At 36.7% G+C, this 27,771-nt stretch overlaps 1 protein-coding gene across 2 annotated transcripts in view; it reads left to right on the top strand.

Annotated features, from left to right (window-relative positions):
* Positions 1–27,771, top strand: part of PLXDC2 (plexin domain containing 2) — a 453,731-nt gene that overhangs the window by 203,644 nt on the left and 222,316 nt on the right. Inside the window, exon 3 of one of the 2 annotated variants that reach the window (XM_011963863.1) lies at positions 25,040–25,186. The exons of the other annotated variant lie outside the window; for it this stretch is intronic. Within the exon in view, the coding sequence (XP_011819253.1) occupies positions 25,040–25,186 (147 nt within the window). The remainder of the gene's footprint in view (positions 1–25,039; positions 25,187–27,771) is intronic. 2 annotated transcript variants of the gene reach the window in all.

Below are 27,771 nucleotides of genomic sequence, written 5' to 3'. Positions count from 1 at the left end.
CAGCAAGAATGCATCACAGAACTGTACTGTAGCAGCAGCAGACTGGCAATGATGGCTCATTTACTCTCGGATTCTTCTCTATACATCTATTTATCAACTGTCATCTAAAAATTCAGAGTGTACTTTTTTACATGTTAAAGCAATAAAGTTCTTAGATAGATTGTGTTCATCTATTTATTCGTTCAACAACTCTTTCATGAGTGCTAGTTGTCAGTAGTTTTTAGTAAATGAAGCAGATACAGATGGAGGCTTCTTGCAGCTTACAATCTAGTGGGGTTGGATAGAAATGAAGTAAACAAAGAAATCTATTTTAAATATGAAAAAAGAAAATGGGTGCAGAGACATGGGGTATTAGTGGAGGGTGAGAAAGGCCTTTTAAGATACGATAGTTGGGAAGATTTGTCAGAAAGACTGAGTTCAGAGCCCAGAGGTCCTTGAAAGCCACATGAGGGAATCTGCATTTCTTTGGAACCTGATGTATTCCGTGACCATTATTCATATCATTGGTAGCTTGATCCTCAGAGGACCTCGCAGGCTGCTTTCCAGAATGAGGATTAGAAGATTAGAAATGTGAACAAACTCTCTCCTCTACACGCTTTGACACATTCACTGTGGGTCCTTTTGCTTGCATGATGGCCTCCCAGCCTCCTATAGGTAACCAGGGTCAGCTATGGAGTTCTTGAAGGCTTGTACCAAGGCGAAGAAATGTGATGTACATGCAAATAATCATTTGCTACATTCATTATTATTGTTACTGGGATGAGGGAGTTGTGAATTGGCAGATGAAAACCTTACAACTTTCCTAGAGTTTTTGTGAATAAAATATGTTAATACTTGGCAGAGTATGAGAAATACTCTGGACCTTAGCTCTGCAATTTAATGACCAGCATCTTGGATTATTTAAATATGTTCTACTCCACCTCCGAAGGGGGAGACAAAATAAACATTGTGGCAGTGGCCTCTGGAGCTTGGATATTATTATAACCCTCCTTTCACCAAAAAAAAAGGCTCTTAATGTTTTTTGGAAAAGTAATGGCATTTAAATATATATATGTATATATGTATACACACACACGCGCACACACAATATTTTAAATATATATGTTTATATATATTTTCTACAATTTATATTGTTTCAGAAAAAGAAAGCATTAAAAAGAAATAAAACATGATGGCCAGGCGCGGTGGCTCAAGCCTGTAATCCCAGCACTTTGGGAGGCCGAGATGGGTGGATCCCGAGGTCAGGAGATCCAGACCATCCTGGCTAACACGGTGAAATCTCGTCTCTACTAAAAAATACAAAAAATCTAGCCAGGCAAGGTGGCGGGCACCTTAGTCCCAGCTACTTGGGAGGCTGAGGCAGGAGAATGGCGTAAACCCGGGAGGCGGAGCTTGCAGTGAGCCGAGATCCGGCCACTACACTCCAGTCTGGGCGACAGAGGGAGACTCCGTCTCAAAGAAAAAAAAGAAAAAAAACATGATAGAATAAAATATCAATAAATAACTAGATGTATCTTACCAAATTATCCTCATTCATTCACATTTTACTCTTTGGGAACTACTGCTTTACAAATTCTTTATTGTAGATCTAAAACATTTCTCGATGTCATAAATACCTTATAAGTATGTGCTATGGTTTGAATGTGTCCTCCAAAGAGCATGTGTTTGAAACTTGACCCCTAAGGCAACAATGTTGGGAGGTGGGACCTAAGTGGTAATTAGGCCATGAAGGTTCTGCCTCATGAATGGATTAATGCTGTTATTGATGGAGGGGCTTCTGATAAAAGGATGAATTCGGCTCCCTTCTCTTGCTCTCTCTTGCCCTCTGTCTGCCCTTCTTCCATGGGTTAACACAGCAAGAATGCCCTAATCAAATGCTGCCCCTTCCTTCTTGGACTTCCCAGCATTTAGAATCATGAGCCAACACATTTCTGTTCATTATAAATTACCCAGTCTGTGGTATTCTGTTATAGCAGCACAAAACGGACTAAGACAGTCTGCAATCCCCGAAAGTTATTTATAAGTAGCCACTTTCAAACATGTTTTATTAAAAACCTGCAACTTGTTTGATTGCTCAATATATTTCTCAATTTGTATCTGCTGCATTTAAGATGGCATATGATGACAAAGACAGGGCAGAAAAGAGGATTTATTTATTCATTCTGGATCTCTGAGGCCAGGCTTCATTACCCTAGAAATAGCAACAATTAAGAATTCTTATTTCAGCTGCTAGGACATTGCTTTACATTGTTCCTATTCTGCAGACCAATACATTGAGTGATCTTATATATAAGACATATTGGTCAATGTATTGGTCTGCAGAATAGGAACATATATGATATTCTGGAGGAAATTCCCACCTACAGTTTCCAAGGCAATCTGCTTATTTTGCCTCCTTGACTTTCAAAAACATTCCTTTTATTCCTCTATATGTTTTGAAAACTATTGTTGGCATTTTTCTTGTAATAAAAAACTTTAAGCCATCACAAGTTTCGTAAAATCTCAGCTACATAAGGGAACCAAATATGAGTTGAATTTGACAAATGATGTCCTTCATATTGGACTAATTAGTAAGAAATCATCAAGTCCAAATAATCTAGTGCATAGACCTAGATTGAGCTTTGGATTTTATGCTAGTTGTAGCAGAACAGTGACATGCTATTTGTTCATGCCTGTTCTTACTCATCTGATTCCAGGGAATATTTATTAACAATCTTTGGTCTCCAATAGAACATATTAATTCTTCTCATTATTCTCTTCCCCCACTGTCTCCATTCTTGCTCTCTGGAGTAATAAACTTTTTCTCCAGAGGAAAACCCAAGGATAACTTTTGCTTTTGATTTTCTTTTTTAAAAAATAATTTCTAATTTTATTTTAGATACAAGGGGTATGTGTGCAGGTTTGTTACCTGGATATATTGTGTCTAATACTCAGGTCCTGAGCACAGTACCCAAGAGTTAGTTCTTCAACACTTGATCCCCACTTTCCCCCATGTAGTGGTCCCCAGTATCTATTTTTGCTGTCTTTAGGTCCATGAATACCAATTGTTTAGGTCCTACTTATAAGTGAGAACATGCAGTGTTTGATTTTCTGTTCCTGCGCTAATTCTTATAGGATAATGGCTTGTAACTACATCCATGTTGCTTAAAGGACATGATTTCATTCTTTTTCATGGTTTCCTAGTATTCCATGGTGTTATATGTAGCACATTTTCTTTATCCCATCCACCATTGATGGAAACCTAGGTTAATTCTGTGTCTTTGCTATTGTGACTAGTGCTGCAATGAACAGACAAGTGCAGGTGTCTTTTTGGTAGAATGATATGTTTTCTTTTGAATATATACCCAGCAATTCCACTGCTAGTTGGTAGTTCTGTTGTAAGTTGAATGGTAGCTCTGTTTTAATTGCTTTGAGAAATTGCCAAGTTGTTTTCTGCAGTAGCTAAACTAATTCACATTCCCACCAACAGAGTATAAGGGTTCCCTTTTTGTCACAACCTAGCCAGCATCTATTTTTTTTTGACTTTTTTTTTTTTTTTTTAGACGGAGTTTTGTTATTGTTGCCCATGCTGGAGTGCAGTGGTATGATCGCAATTCACCGCAACCTCCACCTCCTGGGTTCAATGATTCTCCAGCCTCAGCCTCCCAAGTGGCTGGGATTACAGGCATGCACCACCATGCCTGGCTAATTTTGTATCTTTAGTAGAGGCAGGGTTTCTCCTTGTTGGTCAGGCTGGTCTCGAACTCCCGACCTCAGGTGATCGGCCTGCCTCTATCTCCCAAAGTGCTGGGATTACAGGCGTGAGCCATAGCGCCCAGTCTCGACTTTTTAATTATAGCCATTCTGACTGGCATGAGACGGTATCTCATTGTGGTTTTGATTTGCATTTCTCTGATGATTAGTGGTGATAATCTTTTTTTTTATATGTTTTTTGGCTGCTGGTATGTCTTCATTTTAGAAGTTTCTATTCATGGCTTTTGCCCATTTTTAATGTGCTTGTTTATTACTTATTCAACAGTTTAAGTTCCTTATAAATTCTGAATGTGAGACCCAAGGATAACTTTGACATAAGCTTTTTTTTCACTTGTTTTCCCCTCCGGATTATTATTAATATTTTCACCATTGAGTAATAATTTTAATTTTATATATAAATTCACTAAATTTATTATGTTGCTGACAATTCTAAGCAATTTGTATTCACAATACAGATTAGTGAAAAGAACTATGTAGATAAACTCAGGCAGAGGAAATCCAAGCATTGAACTTTACAAGTATATGGAGTTCTAATATAGAGTATTCGATTATTCAAGTGAGTTCCTTTCCCGATTTCTTTTGAACTTTTCATCTGAGATGCATAGGTAAATCTAGTCGTTTTAGGTTATGTTACTAATGCGATCACTTAATACCTATGTTTTCCACTAAACTATAAGCAGCGTAAATGCAGAAACTATGGGTTTTTTTATATTGCTGTCTATATATTTCTTAAAATGAAATTCTCCTGAATTAATGTTTTTAATATCCTAATAGTGAATGGCATTTAATCTAAAAAGGCAGCTGGTTGGTATTTCAACTGCAAAGACTTGGAAAGAGAATATTTTCCTTCTGTGAGTCTCCACCCAAGGGCATCAAATACCAATAAGAAGTCCAAACTGGTCAATTTGGTCATGTGATTTATCTCCTTGAAAGAAATAAAAAATAAGTGAAGTGGTATCATTTCAGGAAAGTGGTTCAACTTTTAGCTTTTTAAGGATAAAGTATGATGGATCAGATCACCTGAAAATCTTCTAAAGATTCCAAAGCCCATGCCATATTTTAGAACAATTAAATCTGAATCTGGGCTGGAGTGCAGGATATGATTCCAACATGCAGACAAGTCTGGAAACCACCAAACAAGAGCAGATACCACCAATTAGCCAAAATTTCTAAACTGATGGATGCACACATTTAATCTTCCCCAAACTAAATATAACCTCTTTCTACTAAGTCCTATGTATAATTAGCATTATATTCTAATATATATAATATAATTCTATAATATATTCTAATATATATAATATATTCTAATATATGTAGTCACACCCAATTTAATGCTTTGCATGGCATAGTTATGCAAAGCCTAGTTCTTATGTGCGGTGGTCTGAATGTGTCCTGCAGAATTCATGGGTTTGAAGCTGAATCCCCAGTGCAATAGAGTTGAGAGCTGGGGCCTAATGGGAAGTGTTTAGTTTATAAGGGCTCTGCCCTCATAAATAGATTAATGTTGTTATGAAAAGGGCTTGCATTATTGGATTCATCCCCTTCTCTCCTTCTCAATGTGAGGATACAGTGTTTGTTCTCTCTTGCCTCCTGCCTTCTACTATGTGAGGATGCAACGAGAAAGCCCACACAGGTGCCAGTGCCTTGATCTTGAACTTTGTAGCCTCCAGAACTGTGAGAAAATAAATTTCTTCTCTTTATAAATTGCCAAGTCTGTCATAGCAGCACAAATAGACGAAGGCATTGTGCTTGCACTCTGATTAATGATCTTTAAAATTGTGTAGATATCTCAACATGATGCAGCTTGTCCATGGCACTTTTGAAGAGACTTTCTCTTGACACTTGTTTTGAAGCTGGGATAACCTGAAAAAATAAAATAAAATAAAATTCTACGTCAAATCAATGCAGAAGAAACCATGCTATGAAGATTCCATATTTATATTTGGAACACGTATAGGTGCAACCTGTGAAACATACAAAAATCTCAGAAATTGTTTAGATCTGATATGCATTAAGGAAGAGAAATCTGGACACAGCCTATTTACTGAGATTGATTTCAACACGGGTAGAACTGTAAGAGTCACCATTTCAAAAACAGACTTAGGACTATTTGTTTTCCTACATTTTTCTGGAACATAAACCTTGCTGTACATGATGTGCAAAGTGGTAAGCTCTACATTGACAGAAGTGAAATTCTTATATTTTGATCACTCTTTAATGATAAATTGAAATACTTCATAGATTTCTAAAGTCTTGGTTTGGGCATGGTCATGCAGAGCACAGCGTGTTGCAGTTTGGAAGTTTCAGCTAATTGGTGTTACTTGCTTTTAATTCACCGGTTCCCAGGCTGGTCTGCATGTTGGGATCACACTCTGCATTCCATCTCAAAGTCTGATTTAATTGGTCTAGAGCGTGGCCTCGGGTTTGGAATTTTTCAAAGTCTCCAGGTGATTCTAATGTGCAGACAAATTTGAGAATCACTGCTCTAGTTCAAAGGGATTTGTTAGGTCATGGCGTGTCCCACTTTAAGCATGTATCAAATAGTGAGAGAAAAATAGAAAGGCAGGTGTTATTTGAATATGAGAGGGAGAACTCTCAATTACAACTGATTACTCCTAAGACCTTGCTTCTGTGAGTGGCGTACGTACTGTATTTGGGAATCAATGGTATTATTTTCTCGTATTTGTTTTTTAGTATTTAAAATGATATATAGATATACCAGGTTCTGTTTTAAAATACTAACTGACATTAGTTACTCTAAACCTTCTGGACTGTCTCAGTTATATTAAGTACTTCAGGATCATTTCTGAGTGCTCCTCTCCCTCTCAAATACCAGCAAGTCCTTTGGACTTTTCATAGCCCTTCTCACAACAGCCTCTTTCTCTTTTGTTCTTTTTGGTAATCCAGTTTGAGCTATTATGAGTTTTATTATGTGCCTATTGAAATAGCGTCCAAACCAATGTCTGATTATAATTTGTACCTTCTCTGGTCCACCCCATTTTCTAGATTGTTCCTTCTAGGTCCACATTTAATCCATTTCTTCCAAGGCTCTCATCTTATACAGAATCAAGTTCAGACTTTCTGGACTGACATTCGAGGCTTTGTGCATTCTAATTTCGGCATATCAGACTGTCCTCATTTCACATTACTCTTATGTATGAGCTTTCATTCTAGAGAGTTTCTGGATTACTTCTAGTTTATTTTTGCCCTTTTCCCTGTGATCAGACCAGTCCCTCTGACTAGAGTGACATTCTCAAATTCTAAATCATTTTTCCAGGGCCAGTTTTAATGCTCTTACTTCTCTGAACCTTATTTTTCTTACCTTTCAAACTGAATGAAATTTCCTTTCTTAGAAGGCTTCTAGACTGAGTCCTGTCTTTAGTTCAGTAGTTATCTTCTCCTGGTTTGGAAAAGAGATATTTGAATATCCGTATCATTTTACTAGGCTGCAGACTTCTAGAGGGCAAAGACTAGATCATAAATACCTACTTGCCCTTCATTGCTCTTCATACCTCCCACATACATAATCCATACATCATGAATACTTGTTAACTTAAATGCATGGCATGTAAAAGAAATGCTTGTAAAAAAAAAATAGGCCATTTGACGGCATCTTCTTATATTAGACTATAGTCTCTTGAATGTTTTCCCTGTATATTTCTTTTTCTTTCCAGCTAGTTCTTAGGAAAGTGAAAAGCTAATAACATTGATTCCCCTTCTCACCCCTGGGAAGTTGCAAGACAGAAGCAAAAAAAGAAAAAATAAACAAATAAAAAAAGAACAAATACTTCTTGGGCTGCACTGAAATAAAATCTCTTCCGGCTATCCTGTAATTTTATTGCAAAGTATAAATGCCAGTTTTATAGATCCGAAAGAGAATATTTCTGCAAAATCAGCAAAACCGTATTATGAAAATATTCGTCTGATTGTATCATTGTTAATTTTAAAACAAAACCGCTCAACAGCTTGTGCTTTTTCTTCTTGCTTCTTTATTTTTAATAACTCATGAAAGGATTGCAAGTTCTCTTCTTTCGTTCTGCCCTTATTTACCCTCCACATAGCTACCTGACATTAAGTGAGTTGGCAACAAGGTTTTCCCTCTTCTAAGATGTGATCCTAAAAGAATTTGTCATTTGAATTTGGCTTTTAAATTCTTATTTAGAAAGTAGTAGGAAGATTTATACTGCTAAAAGTTCCTCTATGCCAAATGAAGGCACTCTTAGAGATTATTTGAAAAAAAAAAGGGTGCTACTTAACAGTATTATGAAAATGATCTCTCAACAAAGTGAAAATGGGTACAGCATCTCTTTGGGGCAGAGTGGCCATATATATATACAGTTATAGGTAGCCAGAGAGCTCAACAGCTCAGGAACAGAAAAACAAACAAACAAACAAAAACAACAACAAAGACTGGATGGCATTGTATTATACAAACAGCCATGAATTCCTGCAGTTCCTTTTATAAGGAGATAGGATCTCTCTTCTCACCTCTTCAATCCAGGCCATGCCTTGTGACTTGTTCTGATGAAAACAGTGTGAAGTGACATTGTGTACCTTGTAGGCAATGCCTCGAGAGGCTGTACAGCTTCCGCTCTTACCCCTCTTAGACTCTGTCACTTTATGATGTGAACAAAATCCTCTGAAAATGAATTTGGAGGAAAGAGACTTTATTCCAGTGAACAATTTGCAAACCAAGGAGATGCAGCCACCTGTGGTGTAAAACAAAGATACATTCCAGAGAGCAAAGGGAAGGCTCAAGTTTTGTAGCAAAAGAGTCCTGCCACAGTTCTCAATCAGGTCTGTTTATGTAAATAAAGGATCAAAACTTGCTTAACTCTGATTGGTAGAGACAGCTGAGCCCTGACTGGCTGAGAGAGGTGAGCGCTGATTAGTTGGTTCAGGTGAGCTCTGAAAGTCCCAAAAATAAAAAGGTGTGAGTTTCTGGGGAACTCAGAGTATGTGTGTGACCCCTTATCAGCCAATGGCCACTTGGCTGTATTTTAAATTTAGGCCCAGTTCACAACTTGAGATCTGCCTTGAAGAACTGGCTCTTTCAGATTCATATTTGTTCATTGTGAATAAACCCGATCTATCCCACTTAGGAATGAGACAGCAAGTGGAGATAGAGACCCTAAGCATGTGACCAAGACTGACTGGGACTGACCAGGCCCAGCTGACATACCAACTGATTGCAGGCCAGCAGTAAACTCAGCTGACACAGTGTAGAACAGAAAGAATTGGGCTCAGTGGTTTATGCCTATAATCTCAGCACTTTGGGGGGCTGAGGCAGAAGGACTGCTTGAGGTCAGGTGTTCAAGACCAGCCTGGACAACATAGTGAGGTCCTGTTTCTACAAAAAACTTTAAAAAGATAGCCAAGCATGTGTCATGTGCCTGTAGTCCCAGCTACTCAGGAGTCTAAAGTAGACGAATCTTCTGAGCCCATGAGGTCCAGGCTGCAGTGCCACTGCTCTCCAGCCTGGGCGACAGAACAAGATCCTATTAAAAAAAAAAAAAAAGTCACAGAGCTGGATTCTTCATAACAGCAAGGAAGAAGTAGCAGCACATTACAAACCAGTCCAATTTACTTATAAATTTGATTCACTATTCAGTTTTTGATTCTTGAAATGTTCATGCTGTATTACAAAAAGTTCCAAGCCACCTCTGTTGGTAGTCTATTGGTAAGTAACAAACAACTCCAAAACTTGGTGGCTTAAAACAACTACCTCTTCATTCAGTATTCTTTGGATTGGTGAGGTGCACCGGGCTCCATGCCCAGACCATTATGACCTTTTTTCTAGGAGGTGACAAAGCCAAATAAATTAGCCTTGTAAAGTGTAAAGAAGTGCTAACATCAACAACTATGTGTTGAATATCTATTAGGTATTCGGCAAAGTTCTAATCACTAGAATACAGAATTGGACACAATACAGAAAGTTATTTGTATTATTTGTTTGTTTATTTATTTATTTATTTATTCATTTATTTATTTACTTTGAGATGGAGTCTCACTCTGTCACCCATGCTGGAATGCAAAGGCATAATCTCGGCCCACTGCAACCTGCCGGGTTCAAGAGATTCTCCTGCCTCAGCCTCCCAAGTAGCTCAGATTACAGGTGTGTGCTATCACGCCCAGCTAATTTTTTGTATTTTTTGTACCGACGAGGTTTCACCATGTTCGCCAGGCTGGTCTTGAGCTCCTGACCTCAAGTAATCTGCCCGCCTTGGCCTTCCAAAGTGCTGGGATTACAGGCTTAAGCCACCATGCCTGGCCCAGAGAGAGATTTTAAGGAAATTTAGTGGAGGTGAAAGAAGAAAAAAGATCTCATGATAAACAATGTTTTAAAGGAACTTAAAACAATGAAAGCAGACTAAGGGAGGATTATTTCAGAGGCATGAAACAGCAGAAGCAATGTATGATGTTGGAGAATATGGACATATTCATGGGACAACAAGAAAACCAGTGTGTTTGGTGTGGCATGTGAGATGATGAAAATGAAGTTGGAGAGATGGTTGTGTCAAGCACTGTGTATGGTAAGGATATTGGATTTTATTCTAAAGTGTGATGGGAAGCCTCATTTGAATAGGGGCATGATATGATTAGATTTCTGGTTTAATAGGTTTACTTTTCAAAAGAATTACTCTGCTATATAGAGAATAGAGTGGGGGAACTTATACGAGAAACAGGGAGACCAGTGAGAGAGCTCTTACAGAAGGTCTGATAAGTAGCCTAATAGAAACAATTTGAGCAAGCGTGATTTTTTTTTTTTTTGAGATCCTAAAAATTTTGATAACTACAACATATTGTGGAAGTGGAGAGAGCATTGACTCTGGAGTTTGTATGTGTTATATAGAACTGGTTTTATATCCCCGGGATTTATGTGGTGCTAGGCAAGCTACTCCATATGTCTCAGCTTCAGTTTATTTATTTTGAAAGTGGTATCTAATTCTCTGGTTTGTTGGAAGGATTAAATATATATTATGTGCCAAGCAAAGGCTTTGAAATATCATAGGTTTGTAAGTGTTAGTTACACTTATTACCAATTTTTTGTAAATATGTGATTAATCGTTTTCTTAGTTTTAAAATAAAAGATCCAAAAGAAGAACCAAGCACCAAAATCCCAATATGATAGATGGCAGGGATTGAGGCAATGGAATAAAAATAGAGAGAATGATGGTTTCCAGCTGCATCCATGTCCCTACAAAGGACATGAATTCATCCTTTTTTATGGCTGCATAGTATTCCATGGTGTATATGTACCACATTTTCTTAATCCAGTCTGTCACTGATGGACATTTGAGTTGATTCCAAGTCTTTGCTATTGTGAATAGTGCCACAATAAGCATACGTGTGCATGTGTCTTTATAGCATGACTTATAATCCTTTGGGTATATACCCAGTAATGGGATGGCTAGGTCAAATGGTATTTCTGGTTCTAGATCCTTGAGGAATCACCACACTGTTTTCCACAATGGTTGAACTAGTTTACAGTCCCACCAACAGTGTAAAAGTGTTTCTATTTCTCCACATCCTCTCCAGCACCTGTTGTTTCCTGACTTTTTAACGATTGCCATTCTAACTGGTGTGAGATGGTATCTCATTGTGGTTTTGATTTGCATTTCTCTGATGACGAGTGATGATGAACATTTTTTCATGTTTCTGTTGGCTGTATAAATGTCTCAGCAAACTACTATCGCAAGAACAGAAAGCCAAGCACTGCATGTTCTCACTCATAGGTGGGAATTGAACAATGAGATCACTTGGACACAGGAAGGGGAACATCACATACCGGGGCCGATTGTGGGGAGGGGGGAGGTGGGAGGGATAGCATTAGGAGATATACATAATGTAAATGATGAGTTAATGGGTGCAGCACACCAACATGGCACATATATACCCATGTAACAAACCTGCACGTTGTGCACATGTACCCTAGAACGTAAAGTATAATAAAAATAAATAAATAAATAAATAAAATAAAAATGGAGAGAATGTAGAACCCTAATTCAATATTTTTGATACTTCTTGAACCTTGCTGGAAATATTTTTACATAAGGGAATGCTGAAACACAGAAAGTAAGTGACCCATTTCTTCTTCATTTTGGCATTCCCAGTATTATAGCATATTTATTCATTTCTAGTTTACTAACCAATATGGCCCCCTTTTATCAATTATACATCGTATTAGTCTGCTCTCATGCTACTAAATAAAGACATACCCAAGACTGGGTAATTCGTAAAGGAAAGAGATTTAATGGACTCACAGTTCCACATGGCTGAGGAAGCCTCACAATCATGGCGAAGGAAGAGCAAAGTGACGTCTTACATGGTGGCAGGCAAGAGAGAGAGCGTGTGTGGGAAAACTCCCCTTTATAAAACCACCAGATCTCATGAGACTTATTCACTATCACAAGAACAGCGTGGGAAAGATTCACCCCCATGATTCAATTACCTCCCTCAAGTTCCCTCCCATGACACATGGGAATTATGGGAGCTACAATTGGAGATTTGGGTGGGGACACAGTCAAACCATATCATGCATATATTTGTAGGTTGTTTTAAAAAATTGATTTGCTTTAAAGCTATGTTTTCTCTTTATTACTGTTCTTTTTCTCTTCACATGTTCATCATTCCTCAAAACAATGCCATAAACTTTGAGGATGAGACAAACTAAGATAATATGAAATCTATTGTGATTTTGTTTTTGACTCTTAGTACCATGCATCCTGTTTTTTAAAAAAGGTTTTATTGTGCAAGATGTGAAAAAGTTGATTATGAGAATTTTTTACCCAAAAATAAATACATAAAGAGAGATTCCATCAAGGTTTAGCTATACATTGTTTTACCATTTTGAAATATTATGAGTTTGAAAACAATTGCCCAACATAGCATGTCCTCTTTACCTGTCCTTCCTGTTAAGTTTTTAAAATGCAATCCCAGAATTTCAATTACATATATATGATTTCATTTTAGAGGTAGCTGTTAATCCCATTAGACAGAAATCTATTTGGATACTAGGTTTACTATTCAAAGTAACAGTATTTTCATAAAATTAGGTTGATTAAATATTCTCTTTAAGGTAATAATTATGCTAGCATAATATATGCTATTAATGGTCAGATTAATTTATTTGATTGCTACTCTTTCTATGATTGTTTTGTTTGAGACATATTTTCATAATTAAAGTGATATGCGTAGAAGCACATACAAAATTCAGTAAAAAGGGAGTTTTCAGAATATCATTTATTTGCAAAACTGTTTTCCAATATTAGAGGCTATAGAACATTCCTCACTCTGTAAAGTCTGGTTTGAGATCTCTAATGTTTGAGGAGAATTCATGCTTCTATTAATGTTAATAGCATAAGAATGTAGAATGCCTGATTTTTGTTGTTGTTGTTGTTGTTGCCATGGTTTATAATCATGTGATACACACAACATTTCTGTCAAGGACAGGTTACATATATGACAGTGATTCCGTATTTTTACTGTAACTTTTCTGTTTAGATACACAAATCATTACCATTGTGTTACAGCTGCTTACAGATTTCAGTACAGTAACCTGCTTTACAGATGTGTAGCCTAGAACAGTAGACCATACCACATAGCCTAGGTGTGAAGTAGATTATGCCATCTAGGTTTGTGTAGGTACACTCCATAATGTTTGTACAATGATGAAACTGCCTAATAACACATTTCTCAGAAACTTGTCATTAAGCAACCCATGACTGTTTTTGTTAACAAAAGTGATGTCTAACAGCATTTTATAGTTTCCAAAATATATTCACATGTTTTTCTCAAGTAGACATTAACTCCAGTGTGGTGACACTAGTTTTATTCTAACTTCCATTTTGTAATCTTGAAGATAGAGGCTAAGAAAGTTATCTTTATTTGCAAAATGGTGTGCAGAGGGGTAATGTAGTATTAGATTCTAACTCTATGGCAAACGACATCAAACCTCCTAGAAAGAATCCATTTACAGCTGATTAATTGCTTGTTAATCACTTCCTGAATCTGGGAGGCTAAGATTTTAAAGACTTGGAGAAGTTAGACACAAAGAAAAAAGACTAAAGAAAAGTTTCGTTCTCTGACATTAAATGAGTAATAGTATTTTAAAAATCTGACTCATTAGAAGTATATTAGGCAAGATGTGGTGGCTCACGCCTGTAATCCCAGCACTTTGAGGGGTCGAAGCGGGTGGATCAGTTGAGGTCAGGAGTTCAATACCAGCCTGGCTAACATGGTAAAACCCTATCTTTACTAAAATACAAAAATTAGCTGGGCATGGTAGTGCGTGCCTATAATCCCAACTACTCCAGAGGCTAAAGCAGGAGAATCGTTTGAACCTGGGAGGCAGAGGTTGCAGTGAGCCGAGATGGCATCACAGCACTCCAGCCTGGGTGACAGAGTGAGACTCTGCCTCAAAAAAAAAAAAAAAAAAAAATTATTACCTTTCACTGGGAATACCAGACTAAACAGTAACAGTTACTTATAAATGAGATTATTGGCCAAGTAGTTACAAGTAGGTAGAAAGAAAACACCCAGTTTTTCCACAGAAGTTGATTATGTGAAATTCTTAACTGAGTTACAATTTTTAGAAGTTGATTCTGAGTAAATTTTTGCAAAATTATTTTAAAATTGTAAATAGAAGTCAGTTATCAGTTTTTTTGCTAAGAAATAGATCAAGACAAATAACTGGATTTTTCCAAAAGCCTCCTTGTATTAGGAAGCTTGAATGACAATTCTGATTAGTACTAGAAAATGACATGGGTTTTTGAAAGTAATATATCTGGCATCTGGGGCTTTTTTATAAATCCAAACTTGATAAAGGAACTGTTTGTGTGTTCTGTGGAATAAAACTGTGCCCCCCATCCACTCCAAATGCATAGGTTGAAGCCCTAGGCCCCCGTGTGACTGTATTTGGAATCAAGGCCTTTAGGAAGTAAGGTTAAATGAGACTATAAGGGTGGGGCCCTAATCCCATGAGATATGTGTTCCTATAAGAGGAGGAGAAGACTCCAGGGAACTCTCTCTCCGTCTCCTGAGGACACAGGGAGAAATCAGCCCTTTACAGGCCAGGAAGAGAGCCCTCAATGAAAACAGAATCAGCTGGAACCTTGATCTTGGACTTCCAGCCTCCAGAACTGTGAGACATAAATTTCTGTTGTTTAAGTCATCCAGTCTATTGTACATTGTTATGGTAGCAGTATGTTATGTTAAGGCAGTATGCAAACAGTACCCAATTTCCAGCCCTGTTAAATGTAGAACAGAAATTTCCATCTTTTACAAAGGGTGAATTTTTTTTTTTAATTATGAGAACATTTTAAGGCCCTCCATACCATAGTTGTTTTTTTCCAGTGGATTGGAAAATCACACTATCAAGAATTAACAGAAAAAATCAGTGGCTGTGAAAAATGAACATGCATTTTACCCACCACAATTATATTGTGCATTGAAAGATAGTTGTGCACATATACGCAAGACCCATAATTTATTGCATTTATGTAGATAATGTGTAGGGTCTCCCAAGATTCTTATATTCCCTGCAACACATTCATGAATTTTGCCTCCAACTTTAGGGGCAATCTACAATTTATCAACAAGGATGATTGTGTACCAACGGAATTGATACCAGTGCTAACTGTAACTAGCTACCTGCACTAGCTATTCAAATACATGCTTTTATCTCTCTTAGTGAGGACCACTTAAATCAGGCAAATGGTCTTCTGATCTATACCTAGCAATCACTTTCTATTTGCCTAGTGGCCAAAAGATCTTAGAAGCTTAGTTAAAAGGCATTCCATGAGAGATCTAGTTCAACTCCTTCCTACACAGACTAAAGCCCAGAACTTACAGTGGCTATTTAGAGTCAGAACCTGTACTTCAGCTCAAGTCTCCTCTGAGCTACATTATTTTAATGTTAATTGTATGTATTTTAGTAGAAATCACATACATATTGTAAACAGTTTTTTGAATCACACTTTTTGTTGAGTTTGTGAAGCCCTCAGAAATCCCTTGTCAGTTGGCAGTGCACCCTAACTCTGCCTCAGATTCTTTTTCTGGCATCTTCTATCTCATCACTGCATGCCTGGGAATAGTCTGTGGGGCTCATTCTTGAAAAGATTCAAGGTTTGTACCAGGGAGTAGATAAATAAAGGTGCAGCATACCCAAGTCAAAAATACATTCTATTTCATTTAGTAAGTGAACCAACATAAACACATGCTAATATACCTCAAAATGCCTGTAGATCTAGGCAAGCATTTAACTGTGCTGTGTTAATTCTGTTATGAATTTGAAAGATCACAAGGGTATTGTGCTTTCACGGCCATATAGCTCCCCCAACTCAGCATAGCAGAGAGGACAATCTCATCTATGAGAGAGATTGTTACTGGGAAAATGGAAACTGTTTTATAATGGAAATACCGCTGGAATCCTATCTTTAATGTATTGTACAGTAATCTGACCTTACAGTAAATTCACACACACACACACACACCCCACTCTACTACGTTTTTAGGAGGGTCACTTAACTTTTCTGAAGGACACGCCTATAATCCCAGCACGCTGGGAGGCTAAGGCGTGCAGATCACGAGGTCAGGAGATGGAGGCTAACACGGTGAAGCCCCATCTCTACTAAAAACACAAAAACATTAACTGGGTGTGGCGGCGCCTGTAGTCCCAGCTATTCGGGAGACTGAGGCAGGAGAATCGCTTGAACCCAGGAGGTGGAGGTTGCAGTGAGCTGAGATCGCACCACTGCACTCCAGCCTGGATGACAAAGCGAGACTCCGTTTCAAAAAAAATAAAAAAATAAAATAAAATAAAGAATAAAATAAATCATACCTAGAAAAGTCAAAGATATCGCTAGAGGGATAGACCACGCTGCAAATAGATCAAGTAGGTGAAAATTCGTGGGGAATTGTGAAGATATGGGTAAACAACTGTAACAACACAGAAAAAATGTGCATGAGAGCTGGTGCAATAATCTGATATAACCAAGAGAAGACAGATGGATTGATTTTAATTCTTCTGACACTCTGTCAGTAAACTGAATTGTGCACCATGTACTTGTTCTTAGTGTCTGAAGAAGGTATTAATGCAGTATTTGTTGATGGATACTGAAGTCTATTCAAAGCTAATATGTAATTGTTCTTATCATGCAGAAATTGGGCTTGATTTAAGGATGCTGAACACTTTATATTCTGTTCTTAGGCTTTTCAAATGTGTTTAAATAACATTCATTTAATATAATTCTTTAGCAACCCAGTGAAAGAAAGCTAAATACTATCATTCACTTTTTGCTGATAAAAAAATTAATGTGACTTAATTATCTGCCCACACCTCACTCCCTATAGGTCACCTTCTAAGGTAATTGAAAAAGGTGGAGATTCAAGGGTGGGACCTTTATCTCACATTGCTTTCAATGAGGTCTGTTTCCAATCCAGCTAGGAGTCGTTACTTATTCCACTAGTCAGCTCTTTAAGTCCAAGACCCCTGCCTTTTTCTGTATGATTTTACTTCTGGCAAAAGAGGGAATCTATGTGCAGGAAAGGCCACACTGAAATGAACTGAATGGATAATTGACCTCACTAAAGTGACAGCTTGTTAGGGACCAAGCCAGTGAGAACTAGAGATCAGTTCTCCTGTCTGCAAGTTTAATGTCTTCAACCACAGGCTATCTTCCTCCTCACCTTGGTTCCTTCCTGATCTACCCACAACTATGTCAGAATGTAGCTGTGTGTCCAGTTTACTGTCTATATAAATGAGTGAAAAAAGGAGATGGTTTGGTGATGTTTCTGTAAAACACTTACAACAAGAAATCACTTTATAAAGATTTGAACTCCAATCTCTTATTCAAAGTTTAGCGGAAATGAATATTTTACTGCATTTCTCTTAATGCTGATTTTGCTTATGGCAATTAGTAAAAAAAAAAAAAAAAAATTGAATTCTACAGCAGTTAAGTTACCGAAGCTGGTATCCGAAAGAAAAGGTAGTGGAAATTGACATATCAGCTGTTTCACAGAGGGATTGTAAGTTACTGACCTTGAATCTCCATATTGAATATCTGATCTATGGTATGTTAAAGGATTCTTTTTTGAGAACTTTACAACATACTTATGATAGAAATTCTATAGAACTACTTACTGTGTGTAGCATATGGCCTTGTGTCTCTTGATCTATGTTAGCGGTTTGATTCAAAAAATCAACAATTAATACCCTTGAGCATCTTCACATATTTTCTAAAGCTTTATATAGAGAAAAAGAAAAAAGTGGTTTGCATATAATGTGTTTATTGTAAAAAATCCAAATAATACAGATGAGAGGGAGGAGAATGCTTCTAAATTCCATCATCTGGAATTAACCAGTCAATATATGGTAAATATCTTCTATTCATATCTTTAGGCAAATTTTCAGAGAGGGTAGAGAAATCGGTGAGTAGAAATATGCACATCCATATTCGAATAGATGTAATTTTGTAAAATTGAGATTATAGCATGAGTGCTGAGAAATAAAAATAAAATTCTAAACTTCTAACCAGCTGAATTGACCCATTTTGGCCAAGAGGACCTCGGAGAAACCTTAACAGCTGAGTTCCCGGCCCTGGTGGGATGGAAGGTCAGTCATGCCTCAGTGCACCCCTCCCTTATTAACCCTTAACCAGAATTCTTTCTAAGGAGTAAGCAGAAATCAGCTCTGGAAAACAGAAAATAAACAGATGACTCGTTCCTTTATCACCCTTAGCCAGTCATCTGAGGCAGCCACTGGACTCCCCCTCCCACTTCGCTGTTTCCGCATGACCACTCGCCAGTTTCCCAGTGCAAGCCTTCCCGAAACTAGACTGCCACGTCTGGACAGGTTTCCGCTGACTCAAGGAGGATGCCCAGTGAGAGTTGTGGTGTCCTTGGCTTCACCTTTCGATGTCGGGGGGCCAGATCTCTACCCTTGGATCATGCTAACACCATTTTTTGTACACGTGACCCTTGAAGAGGCACAAAGCTCAATTGCACTTGTGCGTGTTTCTCCTTTCATAAATACTCAGGACTCCTCCTGTAGCTTATTGAATACGTATATTCAGCTACCCTGATTAACATAAATCCCCGTGTTGCTCTCGACTTTTGCTGGAGAATACCCTTCCCATTGCAGGGTGGCCAGACTGTAGCTTGCAGGAGCTGCCTTGCAGAAGGACTGGTAGCTCCCAGCTAGTTTGTGAGTGGACTATTTGGAATGCAATGTGAGATAAAGATCCTATCCCCTCCCTCACCTTTCCCAATTTTATTAGAATTTGGAAAGGAGAAATAAAACTTTCTTTCCAAATTTATGAACCTCATGATTCTTCAGTTGACAATACTATGTTTGAGGAAAATAATGGGCCTTCAGTGCCTGGCATAGAACCTGAAGGCCACTAGTTTCAGACTTTTACCTTAAACGGTTACCTAAAACATGAACATTTTGAGTTTACTATTTTTAAAACTATATTTTTATACTTTCAGATTTGTCTGTTAATTGCCTGCTACGAAACATTAGATAGTTATTTTTATATTTTCATGGTTGATAGTAATGGCATTCTGATTTATAACCATAATAATGAAATTGTCCTTTTTCCCTTTACATGATTTTCATGGATACAGTGCTCACCCATCAGAAGATTTGCTGTAGTTTCTCTCTTCCCATAGATAGCCACATGCTGAATACAGCTAATAGTTATAGAATTTTTATTAGAGGTGCTTTGATTCACCCATTGGTTGATTCAGTGTATAATTACGCATTACATTTTTAAGAAGTTCTTATTGGTGGCATATTCTCTGTATATTTGTATGTATTAAAAATATGCTTGTTTCCTATATATTTAAATTACAACTTGACCGAACAAAAAAATTCTTGAGTCACAACTTTATTCTCTGAGATTGTATGAACATTGTTAATATCAGATGTTACGGAGAGGTACCAGGTACAAGCTTATGGAATTTTTTTCCTCCATATAGATAGCTCAATTTATCATTCTAGATGCCTGTAAGACTTCCTTGCTTAATCTATTGAAAACGTCATTAGGAAATTTTGCGGTACTCAAAATTCTATGGCAGATTTTCTTGAGACATGATGTGGAAATTCAAGTCTTTATCTCAGAAAAATATTTTTCTAATATATCATTAATTTTTTTTTGTACGACAACTACATGTACACCTGATCTCCTTTCTGTTCCCCTGCAATTTCTGTGCTGACTTTTGTCTTGTCAGCTTGAGATGCCACAACAAAATACGATAGGCTCGGTGGCTTAAAGAACAAAAATATTTTTTCTCACAGTTCTGGCAGCTAAAGGTCCTAAATCAAGGTGCCAGCTGTTTGGGTTCTTAGTGAGGGCTCCCTTTCTGGCTTATAGACAGCCTTCTTGCTGTATTCTCACTTGAGAGAAAAAGAGAATTAAAAAGAGAGGGAAGGAGAGGAAATGAATTTCATATCTCTTCTTGCAAGGACACTAATCCTATTGAATAAGGACCCCAATCTTATGACATTATTTAGCCTTAATTACCTTCCTAAAGACTCTATCTCCAAATACAGGCACATTGGGCATTGGGGCTTCCACTTAGGAATTTTAGCAAGGGGACACCAACATTCGATCCATAGCATTCGCCCTAGACATTTATCTCATTGTTCTCTTCCATTTCATGTTGTGTGTGCCTCGGAGCTATTCCCTGTGTCCTGACTGGTAATTTAGTCATGATTATTCTGGCTAGTAGTGGGTTCGTCTCTGTAATTCTTTACCTGACTACTGCCAGTTCACACTTTCTCTCCTCTTGTTATTTCATTGTGTGCTTTTGGTTTCTTACACCAGCATGTTTTTTTGTTTTTTTGTTTTTTTTTTAGATCACAGGGAACTCTTTTATTAACTCTTTATTTCTGAGGAGTGTAGTATTCACGAGTAATATTTTAAAATAGATTTACCTTTAAATGAACTGCGTAGCTCTTGTGAAATCACTCTTATAAGGATTCAATATATTTGTTAATACTTGGCAAGAATCATTCAAATTATGATCTTCCTTTATTAATTAAGGAATGATCTTCAAGAGGTGGCCGATTCATTCAATGCTAAATAATCTTATTAATAATTTTGATTATGTTTTAAGTATCCATGTATATCAAATGACTACTACACTGATAGTCATATAATCTATATTTGATCTTTTTTCTTTTTTGCTTTTTTTTTTAAGTTCTAAATGAAATGAAGCTGGAGTTCAAATATCATTACTGCATGAGGCAATGTGAGGCATTCATAAACATTATCCATCATAAAATCAACACCCATGATAGAAAAGAAGGCAGCATTTGGATTAGGAATTATATAGATTGATTGCTGCAGAACAGCTAAGTTGCAGTGATGATAACTTTTCCTCCGTATTTTTGGTGTAAGTCCTCTGTTTGTCTACAGCTGCACATTTCCATGCATTTTCGAGAAACATGGATTTATACGATTTAATACCACATAGTGTGCCATCTACTTTCTCTAACAGTTGCTTTCCTAAATGAATTGGCAACTAGGCATATCACAGTAGTGTTTTGTTTTATTCTCTATGGTGTTAGAAATAGTTTGCTTTTGAACAGAAAATGAAAATCTTTGCACTCAAAGTGGCTTTTGACAACTCCTTAAGTGCCATTGCTCCTTAAAAAGGATAAGACGTGTTTTGAATAATTTACTAGTGCTAAAATGTCACATTTTTGAGAAATCTATTTTATGGTTTTTCTGAATATCTGAGCCAAACACCTCTCTGGAATTTAATAACTTGTGTCTCTGCCTTCCTAAGTAAACAATAAATTGTCTTCCTTTTTGAATAAAAGTTGCCATGACAACTTGGCAGGCGTGGGCTATAGAAGTCAGATACCGAGCTCTAGTATTTCAAAGATGTGATATTGTTTTTGGCAGCTCTGATTTAAGAAAAACTGAAGGTGTATTTTCACATAGTATATCAGTGGTGGACTTCGTAATTAGACTGAATTGTGTATATTTTTGCAGGTAATTCCTTATTTAAGTACAATGCTATTCTTGCTCTTTATGGTAACTTCAAGACTCTTTCTTAACTAATCACAGAAATCCAGAGATTAAGGAAAATGCCAAGGTTATTTTATAAATGCTGATTTCAAAAATTATGCTGAGCTCAATTCTGAAATTTTAACATTTTAAAGAAAATATCTATTTAGTAATTACAGGGAAATTTTGCAGCATCAAAGAATCTGTTATATAATTCACTTAAAGATTACATCCTTAACTTCAATGTTCCTGAAATCTTTCTAGTAATACTGTCAATAGGGATAAAAATTAAATTTTGATTTAAACACATTGAGTATTTTCTTCAAAACTACCCATTTATACCATTCACTGAAAAAATAAATGAATTATTATTTTACATAATAATTTAATTTTTAATTTTATAAAAATTCCAGTGAATGCTATAAAAGGGTGGCTTTGAAGAAAATATTCAATGAAATGATTTCTAGTTGGCCTTGCTCAAAGTTGCTTAAGTTTGGTTGCAAGTAACAAGGCCTGTTTTTTCAGTTATGATTCTTTCGTTTGACCATAACCTAATTCAAGGTGATTTAACAATAGAAAAAGACTCAAGGTTTCATGGAAATGAACAAGTCCAGTAACAGGTCACACCTAAATAGACTTGCTCAGGGATCTGGCTCTTCCTTCCTTCGTCCCTCCCTCCCTCCCTCCTTCCTCTCTTTCTCTCTTTCTTTTCTTTCTTTGATAGAGTCTTGCTCTGTTACCCAGGCTGGAATGTAACAGCATGATCTCAGCTCACTGCAAACTCTGCCTGCCAGATTGAAGCAATTCTCCTGGTTCAAGTGCTATGCCTGGCAGTAGAGACGGGGTTTCACCATTTTGGCTCGGCTGGTCTGGAACTCCTGACCTCAGGTGATCCACCCGCCTCGGCCTCCCAAAGTGTTGGGATTACAGGCATAAGCCACCACGTCCAGACTGCAATTCTTTCTTTAGCTATGTGTTTGCCTTATCTTCAGACAGAATTTCCTCATAGTAGCAAAATGGAGCCAGTGGTTCCAGGTCTCACGCCTACATATCTCAGCAATCAGAACAAGGGAAATGATCTCTTCTCTACCAAAATTCCTGAATGTCTCAGTAATTGCTCCTTCTTAGATTATCTGCTCATGCATGCCACCAACCACTATGACCAGTGTAATAATAACATGAGCAAAATGGCCTGTGCCCAATGTCAAGGAAGGTTCCCACCTCCAAATCTTCTGGTTGTGAAGCCCAATACACACAGATGAGTTGAATACATACCAGAGACACATCCACAGTGTGTTTTACCCTCAGACAATCCAAACTATCAGTGTCATTATGAGATTCTGGAACAGAGGGAGGGCTGGAAACCCATTGAGGTGTCAGAGCCTTTGGGGGCTGCATGATCTTCTTTCTTCTTTCTTTATCTTTACTTTGTTCTTGTTTCTCTGTAGACCTTTCTTTTCTTTCACCAAGGTGTACATATAATTCGTGTCCCATACCCAGAGTTTAATTGCAGATATACCTAGGGCGTTTTATTTGTTTGTTTTGTTTTTATTTTTGTTTTGATTTTTTAAAATGGAGTCTCACTCTGTCTCCCAGGCTGGAGTGCAGTGGTACGATCTTGGCTCACTGCAACCTCCACCTCCAGAATTAAGCAATTCTCCTACTTCAGTCTCCCAAGTAGCTGGGATTACAAGCACCCGCCACCACACCCGGCTAAGTTTTGTATTTTTAGTAGAGATGGTATTTCGCCATGTTGGCCAGGCTGGTCTCAAACTCCTGACCTCAGGTGATCCACCCGCCTTGGCTTCCCAAAGTGCTGGGATTACAGGCATGCGCCACTATGCTAGGGTCTTTATTACATAAACAAAAAACTTACTGTTAGCATTTAATCACTATTCTCAATATTTACATTTGGATCATAGTCTCTCTTTTAGGCACGAGGCAAAAATCTATTTAGAATACTACATAGAATATTCTTTTCCTTTTTGTAATAAGTTACGTATATATCTCAATTGATGATTTGCTAAAAAATACATGAGATTCATGTTTTGACTGGATTTCAAGAATAATTTTATTATATTTAATTATCACTTAGATGATAAATGAATTAGACAAAATTCACATCCCAAACCTTATTATTCAAATCATAGACCTATTTATTCAACATTTTTTCTTATATTTACCTGAAGGCTTTAAAATGTTTTTTGTCTACTAACTCCTCAAATTGATTTCATGGTTATAAAACATTGCAATCAGAATTAGCCAAGAATCATATAATTTTTCTGGGTATTTCTCATCAAAATTGCTTCTTAAAACATTTACATCTCTTCACTGAGTGGGAAGCATGGTGAACAAAGGTTTTGTGACAGGCACTATGGTAACACCAACAATGAGAACTCAAATAAAAGTAGAATGTAGTAACTCAAATTAAAGGAAAAAATATATTGTCTTCATTTCTAGGACCAAAAGCTGAAAGCAGGCCCTGATATAACCTTATTTTTAAAGAAGAGAAGTTTGAATTTGTTATTACTAATCATAATTATACCGTAGGTTTTTAGTAAAAATTTCAAAAGAGACATTTTTGTTCAAAAGGACCTTTTTGTTCTGGTGGAAAATTAGATCTTTGCACCCAGTATATATTTCCTTCTAACTCTTGTATATTTAATAATTTCCTCTAAAGAAGACTACTAATTTTACACATACACACACACACACACACACTCGTGTAAAATACAAAACTTAGAAGGAAATATATATTGAAATTGTTAAATATACAAAACATTTAATCACTATTCTCCACATTTATATTTGGATCATAGTCTTTCTTTTAGTCACAAGACAAAATCTACTTAGAATACTGCATAGAATATTCTTTTTGTTTTTGTAATCAATTACATATGTATCTCGATTGATGATTTGTGAAAAAAAAATACATGGGATTCATGGTTTCACTGGATTTCAGGAACCATTTTATTTTATCTAATTAGCACTTAGATAATAAATGAACTAGACAAAATTCACATTCTAAATTTTATTATTCAAATCATAGGGCTATTTATTTACCATTTTTTTCTTACAGTTCATGTGTATGTGTGGGTGTGCACATTTATTTATTTAATCCAAATTCATTTCTCTTAGAGTTTAGTTAATTCATTTGGCTCTTTTAAAGACTATTAATATTCTTGAGTTCAATAGAATTTTTTTTAAAGAATTGTAGTTAAAACATCTCTGTTCTTGATACATATTATTATCTGTTATTGCAGGAGGATACAGACCACAATTACTATATATCTCGAATATATGGCCCATCTGATTCTGCCAGTCGGGATTTGTGGGTGAACATAGACCAAATGGAAAAAGATAAAGTGAAGATTCATGGAATATTGTCAAATACTCATCGGCAAGCTGCAGTAAGTGTTTTGACATTCAGGGTTCGTTTTCCTACTGTGAAAAAAATGGTTGCTTTAATTGGCCTGTAGCCATTTCTTTTATAAGTTTGATAATTAAATATTAAAATGGCCCTATCTGTAGTAATCACTTTTCAAGTGTATTCAGTTCTGTAATTGTAATTTAGATTAATAATTGCATATAAGATATGAAAGAAAATGAAATAGAATTGTTTTGATATACTGTCATTAATTTAACCAATTTTCTTAGTATATCTGATGAACATATATTGGATTCAAAATTGAGTTTTATCTTGGATTATTTTTAGTTTTCTTATAATCCATGAGTGTATAGAACATTTTAAAAAATTACTTGCATTTGGTATCTTCCCATTTACATGAGTTTATTCCTCTTGGTCTTGGATTTAACCAGAGATTTAACTGAAGTCATTTATGACTTAGATAACATATATAGAACAAATTATGTTCTTAAATGAAGACGTTTAATATAAAGAAAAAAATATAGAAAGCATCACATTGATATTTTAAGCCTGGGCTCATTATTTCCTAACCGTGCTCCTGAGATAAATAATTTAACTATTCTGAGGTGCTTTCTGCGTGTGTAAACTGGAGATGAGAGGGAATATTAATACTAGCCTCGCTTTCCTTACATGGTCATGAATAGCCTATTGAAGGGTCAGCCTGAATGCTCAAATGCATTAGCTTTTTCAATCTTCACAACAATCCTATGATTTAAATATTATTACATCACACATTGCAGATAAGAGAACTGAGGAGTCTTGGAAAATTCAGATAACCTGTCCAAGGGTCTCCACTAGAAAGTGGTAAACTGGCATGTTAATCTGGGTAGCCAAGCTGATGCTCAAATTTTGTGTGTAAAATTTATCACACTTGGTTCTCAGAATGTTCTTTGATCATCATTTTTTGATAAATGCTGGATTTCACATTTTAACAGGTGTTTGGTTTTGCTGGCCTGGGTAACGGTGGTGATAGTGTCATTGATGAAACCATGAGATGTTCACTTCAGTATGACCTGAAGTGAAAAGAAAACAGCTTTAACCTTTCAAGTGCTTTTGTCATTATTGACATAAAGACAGGACTAATAGAGTCAATGGCTAAAGTTATTTAGAGAGGCATTGATTTGATAAATGTTAAATATCAAAATTTTTGGCAGTGGCCTTCCTTGTTTATATGTAGATGTTCCAGTTTTCAGGAGATCAACTGCTAAAAGCTAAATGGAAATTAAGAATAGTATACCATGATGATTCATTGAATTTTCAGTGTAGAGCACATGCTTCCTGAGTCTGAGAAGCAAACAAAATAGCTGCCTTTCCTTGCTAAATTCCATTATCCACCCCCACCCCACTTTTTTCTATATTCAGGCAACACCAGGTAGGCAACATGACAGATTTAGAAATAATTCACTGTGGAATTTCCAACAAATTTTCAAGAGAAGAGAAAATGGTAAAGAATAGATTCGAACAATGTCTATCTGAGATCTATTGCATTTGACAACCTTCCTACTATAGCACAGTGGTTAATAGTATGAAATATACTTTATGGAGTTTTGAATGTTGGTGTGTGCACATGGGGATTCGGTGACGTGGCCTAGTTCTAGTGTCAGCCACTATGGGTGACATCTATAAGCAGAGAAAGAAGTTCCTCAGTTAAAGTATTAGCTGATTTCTTCCAGTATATAAATATGGCTACCATCTCTCTCCTCTGTGCTGCCTCCCAATGTAAAACAGTTTGTGTCCTGCCTTTCCTTAAAGAAACCTGTTCTCTTTGCAATAGGGTTTACTTGGTTGCCTTGTGACAGCTCTCTGATTGTCTCATGAAAAATGATAATACTGTAGACAGTCCATTTTTTTCTTATTGTTAGTATGGCAGTGACATTGTTTGTTGCTTTTAACACTTGAGGTCACCTCAAACATAAATGGAAGGACTTGAACTTCTGGTTGTAACTTACCTAGTGCTCTTTATGTTGATGGTTAAATATATACAATTGTTAGAGGCTTTTGTTTTAGATACTCTGCCATTGTCATAGCTTGGGTTCTTGGTTATCCACGAGTATTTAAGCCATTAACAAACATTTCTTCAGAGTTAGAAATTGGTGGAAAAAGCTATCAACAAAATTCAACACACTTCATATTAAAAACTCTCAAGAAACTAGGCATAGAAGGAACATACCTCAAAGTAACAAGAGCCATCTGTGACAAACCCACAGCTAACATTATACTGATGGGCAAAAGCTGAAGCATTCCCCTTGAAAACTTCCACAACACAAGGATGCCCTCTCTCATCATTCTTATTGAACATAGTATTGGAAGTCCTAGCCAGAGTAATTAAGCAAGACAAAGAAATAAAGAGCATACCTGTTTTTAGATGGCATGATTCTATATCTAGAGAACCCCATAGTCTAGGCCCAAAAGCTCCTTTAGCTGACAAGCAACTTCAGCAAGTTTCAGGATACAAAATCAATGTTCAGAAATCACAAGCATTCCTATACATCACCAACTGCCATGCCAAGAGTCAAATCAGGAAGGCAATCTCATTCACAATTGCCACAAAAACAATAAAATACCTAG

This window comes from Colobus angolensis, unplaced genomic scaffold, assembly GCF_000951035.1.
Source record: "Colobus angolensis palliatus isolate OR3802 unplaced genomic scaffold, Cang.pa_1.0 Scaffold63, whole genome shotgun sequence".
Taxonomy (NCBI): domain Eukaryota; kingdom Metazoa; phylum Chordata; class Mammalia; order Primates; family Cercopithecidae; genus Colobus; species Colobus angolensis.
The sequence above is the reverse complement of the archived record's forward strand: the minus strand, read 5'-3'. Positions and strand labels throughout refer to the sequence as shown.